Source organism: Protopterus annectens, chromosome 8.part0 (genome assembly GCF_019279795.1).
Source record: "Protopterus annectens isolate FY-2018-M chromosome 8.part0, PAN1.0, whole genome shotgun sequence".
NCBI classification, from domain to species: domain Eukaryota; kingdom Metazoa; phylum Chordata; order Ceratodontiformes; family Protopteridae; genus Protopterus; species Protopterus annectens.
Window position 1 is genome coordinate 242,283,186 of NC_056741.1, and position 9,403 is coordinate 242,292,588.

General features: G+C 37.0%; 1 protein-coding gene across 1 annotated transcript in view; it reads left to right on the forward strand.

Moving 5' to 3' along the window:
• Positions 1-1,848: 1,848 nt before the first annotated feature.
• Positions 1,849-9,403, forward strand: part of LOC122808726 (formin BNI1-like) — a 189,461-nt gene continuing 181,906 nt past the window's right edge. The window contains exons 1-2 of the mRNA XM_044079717.1: positions 1,849-1,963; positions 5,405-5,660. Coding sequence (XP_043935652.1) covers positions 5,443-5,660 — 218 coding nt within the window. The 5' untranslated portion in view covers positions 1,849-1,963; positions 5,405-5,442. The remainder of the gene's footprint in view (positions 1,964-5,404; positions 5,661-9,403) is intronic.

The window sequence follows — 9,403 nt, forward strand, 5'->3', positions numbered from 1 at the left end:
CACTCAAATAAATAGGACATGCTGGAGGGACAGATTCATAACCCAGAGGCTCCCTTCACTCTGGAATAAAATCCTAGTCCAGGTTAGGCAGAGTCCCTCATTGACTCTCTTCAAGAGGAATCTTGATGAGTGGATGGGAGATTGTAGGTTTACCCCGGGTATCACTTCTGTGTCACTGTTAAACAGAGGCACAGTATACTAACCTCGAAAAAGGGCATAGCAAAATTAATTTAAAATGGGTGGTGAAAGCCAAACACACTCTGGCTAGGCTTATAAATGCCCTAGGGCAGATAGCCTAGTATGAACCTATGAACCTGCAGCCTGGCCCCATGTCTCTGATTGACAGAGGTTAACAGTAAGTAAATTAATCTACAACTAACATACCCTCTCTCTCACATAACCCTTAGTTACCTCTTTACTAATATACTCCATCATATAGGTGTCCGAGGAACTCTGGGACAAAACTGGGCAGGGTTGCATGGCTAGGCTTGTAAAGACAATGGTGGTCATTAACCTAGTATGGATCTATGAACCTATGTGTTTCTGAAGTTTATTTTTGTATGTAGAATTATGTTTAAATAAAGAAATCAGAGCTGTCAATATTTCCATTCATAAATCTGAAACATAATCTAAAGTAATAAAGGATAAATACTCTTGAAAAAAGTCTGTTTCTAAACTGCAGTCAGAGTAACTCAGAAAGGTGGCTAAATAATGGTATTTGTATTTCTGTTCATTTTCTGTACAGCATGAACTCTGCACCTCAGTGTGTGACATTATTTAAATGATTAAACATTTAGTAAAAGTAGTGACAGAGGACAATTATGAGGCAGAATCAATGACAGTTAAACAGTTTTATACATATTACAAAGTGTTTCAAATACACATTAAGACAGGTGCTTAAGAAAAATTAATAAAAAACAATATATTTAAATGTATGTTAATGAATGTTAAATGCTGGAATTCTTCTAGTTTAATATAATAGATTTAGCTGAGGTCATCAGTTGCATTTTTTTTCTTTTCTGCTCTTGCTCATTATTTAAGGAGATGAATGAAACTAAATCACAACTCTTGACCTCATCCCTCAAGAAAAAGGGACATAGCCAGGAACAGTACAAGACAAAGGTTCAAATCAAGGACACTTTAAATGCTGGTGTTACTCACTGAGAAAGACAACCGAATATCATAGTATGTCAATACACATTTTGTGAATAAGCTGCTGTCTATAACAACAATGTTTGACAATAGCTAGTCACTATAATCGTTACTGTTTCATAATAAAAACGTTTTTGGAAAAAAAATCATGTATTTGTTCAATGTACAAAGTGAAATTTTTCATGCAGAGTCAAAGATGTCCTGGACAATCAGGCGTATTAGAGAGATATGAACTAAAGAAAACTAAGCAACTGCTGTATGTGAACACACATAACTGATGTTATTAAATCCAGTTCAATGTTATCACCAGCAACATCTTGCAACTTCCCCATGTGCCCTGATAATTGAACCTCACAAAATTTCTTTTCAGTGCATTTAACAAAATAAGAAATCACACAGGTTTATGCAAGTAGAAAAAAAAAGAAACAACTTTGCTTTGAGGTACACAAAGCTCTTTCCAGATTTTCAGTTTTGACTACAGTCTATAGACAAGACACTGCAGGTAATCTGATTCCTCAAGCAAGCCTGCCAAGTATGCTGCTTCTGTTCCAGCCAATCAAACCACCGCAGATAAGAAGCTGGAAACAGTCACTCCATACTTTCTGAATTAAATACAAATAGGAATCCTGATATGGTACTGCAGAAACCAACCGATGCACTGTAAAACAATGATCAGCTGAGACAGATATGCTACTCAACCAATCACCTTAGAATACTGTGCCCTACTGCACCAACTGTGAGATATGGGTGGGTCACTAAAGCAGGAAATAATACCGAAAGACTAGACATACACATGGAGGCTTTCTTAAAGGTGCAGTATTTCAATTAAATTTAATGCTCTTGAAGACTTATTTGGCTGTGTTTGAAATAGTTATTCTTTGTTTGTGTGTTCTTTTATGTAACAAGAATAATGGTGTCCATCTTCATTGAGTTGCAGGAAGGCAAGCTTAAGCAACCTTAGGGTGAGCTTGTGGTGAGCAAACAAGGGCCAGGCTGCCTGCTACAGTCCCGTATTTACAGTGATTCTTCTCATCTGCAGAAGTAGCACATCTGTTAGCTACAGACAGTGCTGTGGGCAGGGATTTAGGAGACTGTGAGAAGCATTCAGGGCTGTGTGAGGAGAAGGTTACAACTCTGGAATGTTATTAAGTTTCAGGCATATTAATGTGGCTTTTTCTATGTTCTGTGAAAGACTGTACTCTGGATGTTAAATGTGTAATCTCACAGAACAGAGTTACAAGTTTATTCACTTAGTTTTTGTAACATTTTGCTACTACAATTTTTCAATCTGTTGAAAGCTGTAAAACAGCTATTGTTTTGTTGTTAATGTACTTGTTATTCTACAGATATTTTTAAAGAGTTTAGTGCTTATCAATATACAATTACTTTTTTCGTGTTTGACTCTAAGGAAGAAGAGAAGCAGAGACAATATCTACAACAAAACTGTAGTCCACATTCATTCACCTAGGGAAGTAAACCGGTATGGAATAACTCAAACACAGACTGGGTAGTGGCAGGATTAATCCTAGAATTCTGAAAGAACTGGAAAAAGCTAGCAAAACCTTGTGCTGACTCTTTCAACAAATCATGGAAGGTAGTCATAGCAAAGCATTACAGGAAAATAAATGTGATTCTCGTTCACAAGGGGGAGGTAGGTGGGAACCAGAAATGAAAGATCTCCGAATCAGTCATGACTGCATAAAAAACTAATAATAACATTTATTTTATTTTTTTTTTATTGTGTTTATTTGTTACGCAGACAAATTCTCTAGGCACAAACGCATGTTTTCAGGGACTACTCAGGAACACTATTTGGTTAAATCACTAGCTTATCCTCAGAAATTAGGCAAATGGAGACTGAAAGAATCAAACCCACAGCCTCAGGATGAAGCACATAAGTAGCTAACTGCCTTAATCCTTTATGATAAGATGCCAGAACTAGTTTCTGAAATAAAAGTGCTATATTTTAAAATTGGAATAGCTCTTTTTCAATGATGTAGTAGGTAACGGTGTAGAAGGTCTGAAAGGTAATATATGTTTCTATGCAGACGATATAGAGATCTGAAATTAAACTGTCTCCATGAGAAGAAATGTAGTAAGTCTGGTGAGATGGTTAAGTAAATAGCAGCTTAAATGTATCCACTCATTTGTTTTTCATACTTACTTAATCCATTTCAGAGTCTAGAAAAAAAATGGAGTCTGTCATGGAAAGCAAAGTGATAAGACAGTGAACCATTACAGGATGCCAATACACTGCAGAATGTATGTACACACACACACACACACACACACACACACACACACACACACACACACACACACACACACACACACACACACACACACACACTTAGCATATACACTTATAATCACAAATTTGTCTGTCTGCATGTGAGTTTCTTCTTGTATAATTCTGCTTACTGGGATTTACTTTTTATGTCATCAGTGCACTGGGTTCCTTTATAGATATATTAGTGCAGTCTTTTTTTGGATTCCTATTGACCATCAAGACAGTGGAATGTGCCAGTGGTGTCTGTCAGTGGACTGTACGTTTAGGTGTGTAACAAGGTTAATTAATGCTTTCCACTGTACATGGTGAGATGTGGGCTTATCCATTTAATGGATAAAATTAACATCCTTTGACACCTTGTGTCTGAATAAAACGTGTCTTGCAAAGTCAAACTATGAGTTAGGGATCCTTACTATGTATGTGGTGATCAGTAGACCTTATGTGTGCTGTATGCAGTGTTACCTTTCAGATGCCCATTTCCTGGTCTGTTGAATGATTATGCTTCCAAGGCACAGTACTAGAGCGCTGCTTTGGCTTGCCACTAGTGTAAACAGTGCTGATATTTTAGCATTGTATAGCACCTGTTATGAAGTTGCATTCTTCCATTTGGATAGGTAGTTTGCACAGTATGGCATGCTGCTACAAATCTTTACATTTCTACTTCTGAACTGTGGGCCTTCTTTTTGTAGATATTCTTCAGGATGTTAACCATGCACTGTGAGAACAATGTATGTCAAACCAACACAGTGACTTGAGATGCAATCCTGTTCACCCACTTAGTCTGCTCATTTCTGTACCAGCTAGATAAACTGCAGATCCTCCTTAACTAAGTGGTTTTACCTGGCTAACAAATAAACAGAGAAGAAGCTTGCACTGTTTTATCCATAAAGGAGGACATCACATTAATAAATTACAAATTACTATTAGTGCACAGGATTTTTTCTTGTTTTCATGTCTACATTTGGTATTTGAAGAAGTAACAACATAATAAATGAAGTTAGTGTTCTCCTAAGAGTTGGAATGGAATAATTTGCTAGCCCCTTTAAAAAAGCTGAAAGCCTATAATTATTCAAAAAGACTCCTTGATCAACATATTGATGAAAAGGAGTGCCATAGCTATAAAGATCATTAACTAAAAGTGCCTGTTGAATTGTTTGTATATCACAGCAAATAACGTGTACAAATGCGTGTTCTATTCTGTTGTGCATTCCATTCCCACAGATCACCTACCTACCTTCCAAACTGTTTTAACTATTCAGAGTCATTTATGCACATTAAACCTCATGGGTTACATCATAAAACTGGTAATTGTATGTAACAACTGTTAACAGCAGTTAAAGACAAATTAAATAAAACTTCTGAAAAAGGTATACAGATTGTCATACTAGGTTATAGCTCTGATTAATTCTGAATAAACTGTTGTAAACAATGAAGGTATCTTAGCTTGATGCTTACAATGTATGTTATATTATAAATTCTCACATCTGGCATCCATCATTCTCTTTGCCATGGACTTGTGTGTGTGTGTGTGTGTGTGTGTGTGTGTGTGTGTGTGTGTGTGTGTGTGTGTGTGTGTGTGTGTGTGTGTGTAATTTGACAGCAGACAGACCAGTATGATTTCAACTTTGCATGAAGTCAGATGGTTAAAAGATTTTCTCTGTATAAATATGAAATACCTTTCTGTCTGGTACTTAGTGTCTGAAACTGAAATCAAGGAATCTGTTTCAGTGAACACTAAGCTCTCCTAAAATACCCTTTGCAGTTCAGTAGAGCACGTGTTTGGGTGTGGGTGCTTGTGTGTGTGTGTGTGTGTGTGTGTGTGTGTGTGTGTGTGTGTGTGTGTGTGTGTGTGTTTGTATGTGTATGTATTTGTGTGTGATTGTATATGACTGGATTCCACATATACAAAATACTTAGGGCAGAGTGCATATGGAAAAATGTTGACTACCCTTTGTTCTTTAGTTCCTTTCAGCTCAACGTGACAGCAGGACAGACAGCTGATGGCCAATGCTTCTTACCAGTTTGACTGCATGCAGGGTCCTTACCAGACAATGGACCCAGCAGTTATCACTGAAGGCAAGGTGGAGCTTGACAGCATACAGTGTGCAAATGCCACTGGTGGAGCAGATGCCAGCTTACTATGCGCCTCAAATTTCCAAGGGACAGAGGGTGCGGAGTACCTTGAAACCACAAAACATTACAAGCTGGAGTGTAGCAGGTACAGAACTACAAGTATAACTTTTTATATATGCTTAAATGTTTACTTTCCTATTTGCATCTTGATATTATTTTAAAAAAGAAAACACGTTTTTTAGGTCGTCTTTAAATGTAAGTATGACTTGGATAAAGGATTATTAACTGCATTTAACTAAAATGGATCTTTGACAGTGCCTGTACCTTAGAACAGCTGTTTGAATAAAATTATTAAACAAAAACATCCTCAAAAGCATTGATTGTTAAAATGGTATTACTGGTTACAGTAAGGCAGACCAGATTATGGTTGCAATCATAGCTCTCAACCTTCTATCTCCAAAATGTTGAACACTACATCTCACAATGTGAAACAAATGGGCAAAATGTGGAATTCTTACAACCAGCTTAACCGAGAACTTTAACTAGGAAGCTCAAAGAATGGTTAAAATGAGTTAATTTATTCTTATAAAATGTTCATTTGATAAACTAATGCAATTTAGTATTATTTACCATGAGTATCAATAAACAAAATCTTATTTATTTATTTATTGACATTTGCTTACTGGGAAAGCCTCACTGAGCAGTGGTGCCTTTTTCAGCAGAGGCCCGAAGAGGAAAGCTACATTATATGGTCATCATGGGTATCATTGCATTGCATCATCGTTTACAGTCAGTTTTATTCATAAGCAAAAGTTACATTATTCAGATATCCTTAACATCAGTTACATATTTTGCAAACAGTTTCAATGAAAAATTACAGTTGCATGGATTTAATGTAAATATAAAATATATTTTGTTTAATTCAGGGATGTATATACAGTGCAGCATCATCAGTACTGCAGAGATTGTCAGGTTTTATGTAAGAATATTTGTTACTATAATGATAAAGTGGTAGAGTAGGAAGGGGACGACATACATGGAAGATAAAGGAGATGAGATGACAAAGGAAGGTATAGTAATGATAATAGTACATTAGGTTTTGTGCAGCAGAGAGGTATGATACAAATTCATATAGCTATATTAGTACCAGTTTAACCAGGGGTGGTGCAGGTGCAGAGACTTTCATCTATCAGGTGTTCCTTCAGTTGGCATTTAAAGTCTTTCAGGTTGCAGACTGTTCTTAAGTGGAGTGGGATGGTATTCCAGCTATTAGCAATCCAGTGTGAATACAGGGAATTTCCTGCATTGTCGTTAGGTTTAGCTATGGAGGGTAATGATTTGTCAATGGAAAGTGGAGGTCTCTTAGTTATGTATGGCTGAATGATGGAGTGAAGAGATGGGAATTTTTCAAGGTTGTACATTAGTCTTAAGGTTGTAATTAATTGTGAGTACAACGGAGAATTATTTAGTTTGAACCAGTTTAATTGTTTTAGAGACAGGCAATGATGAGATCTGTATTGTTGGCTTGTTGTGAATTTGGCTACTTTACTGTAGTATTGTTCTAGTTTGATAGAGAGGAGTTGAGATTGATTAGGATAGGAGAGGCATATAAATAGAGTGGGGAGTGGAAAAGAAGTGGCTATGTTTTGTCTAGCAGAGTCAGTGAGGTAGTGTTTTACTCTATAGAGGCAGCCTAGTTTTAGTTTGTCTTCTTTATGGTTTGCTGAAGATGGAGATCAAGTTTCAGGTGGTCATTTATAATCATACCTAGTAGTACGTGTGACCAGTAGGAATTTAGATTTTTTTTGGTTTTTTTTTTTTTTTGGTTTTTCAGGAGGAGCTGTGAGCTGTCCATCCAAGCTTCTAGGAGGAGAAGGATTACTGGCTGAGTGCAGCTTTGATAATGTCCAAACAGCACATATTAGAGTGGAATCTTCAGTGTATTGTACTATGGTTGTCTCTTTGGTTGCTGTGTTTAGGTTGTTGACAATTAAGTTAACAGCAGTGGTCCTAGGCTGGAGCCTTGTGGGACTCCAATGGATACAGGAAGGAAAGACAGACATCACCATGCAGTTTCACTGCTTGGGATCTATTAGTGAGGTAACTAAGAAACGAGTTAAGTGAGGAGGGTGATAACCCACAGGAAAAGAGTTTAGTTTGGAGAATTTGATGATTGACTGTAACAAATGCCTTGGATAGATCCAGAAATTGGGCTGAAGTTAGAAGACATGAATTTCTACTGTGATTTATTATATCTGTCAACTATAGAAAGGCAGTGGTTGTACTGTGATTGAGTCTGAGACCATGGTGTGAGGCAGAGAGGAAGTTACGAGAAGTAACATGTGTAGCAAGTTGAGCATGAAGACATCTTTCAAGAATTTGAATAAGGGTGAGAGAATGTCGACTGGTATATATTTTGTAAGCTTGGTTGATGAGCCACCTTTATAGAGGGTATTATATATGATTTATTTCCATTATGTGAGGAATTATTTTTCTTGATTAGAGAGGTTTATTAGAATTGAGGCAGGATGTGCAAGGCTATCTGCAGTGAGTTTGTGGTATTCAGATGGAGGATGGTCAGAGGCAGTACTTGTTGTCTTAAGGGAGCTTGGGTATTTTTTTTATTGTAAATGTTGGTAGTGCAGAGAGTGTGAATGTCTGCTGTAGCTTCAGTGATTAGGTGGGATAGTTGGATCTGTAGTAGTTTTGTTTTTTCAGGAGGGATGTTAACTGTATTTAGAAAATCTGAGTTAAATTGTGAAGTGACGCTTTGGGAGTTCTTGGTAGGGGATAGGCTAGGTTGGGTTGGGTTAATTTTCCCGGAATGAGCAATGTATTTATGGATTTCTAAATATTTTCTGGATTGTTTGATAACAAATTTTGGGTTTTGTTGTAATTAGCTTTTTGTCCTGTTTCATGCATTATTTGCTATGGTTCCTTAACTGCTTATATTGTTGCACGGATGATTGAGATTTGGTTTGTAGCCATGACTTCCAGGTTTATTTCTAAGCCACATGAGTTGCTTTGTTCTTTTAAATAACCAATGCACTGTTTTTTAACTCCTTTGGTTCTTAATGCTGCCTGCTCTGCCAGATACATAAAAATATTATATTAAATGTGTCCACTGTTTCATCAAGGGGAAGAGTTTTAAGTGGAGCTCAGTTGATAAGCAGCTGGCTGGAATTAAAGGTTTCTTTACTGAAATTACCAAGGTTACATTACTGATGTTTCTGACTGAGTTATAATGATAAACCCTGTGTGTCTGTTTGGGGTGAGTGATTAAGTAACTTAGCTGGTGGTCACTTAGACTCTCAGGTAGGGTGCCACTTGTGGCAATATTATTTGGGATGGATGTTAAAAGCCAGTCCAGGATGGATTCTTTAGATGTGACCTTGTTAATTCTAGTTGTAGTCTTCATCAGTTGAGAGAATACATATAGCTGAATTGAATGTATTGAGTTTTCTAGGGTTATCTTTTGATAGACTATATTAACATCTCCTGTCAAGATAGTTTCCAGTCTTATGATGGCCGAGATCCAGATGAGGAACACTTCCAGGATGGGAATGTTGATACCAGGTGGTTTGCATAGATCTATTCTGGCTAGAGATTTTTAAGTGTTAAGTTTGAACAGTGAATGAGTGACAGACCCTTTCAAAGTGGAACAGTGAGAAATAAGGACTTTTTAAGGCTTAAATTGAAGAATGTTCTTGGTAATAAGGTACACTTAAAAGTGACCTGACAGTGTTTCTCAGTGGTTGAAGTACTTGGCTTTGCCCAAAGCTTCATTCTACTCAAGGTGGGCTATCATTCCACTATAACTCCACCTTGTTATTTAACTATAATTACAGAGTAATGACTTCAACCTGTTATTTGTCAGGAGCTTCCAGA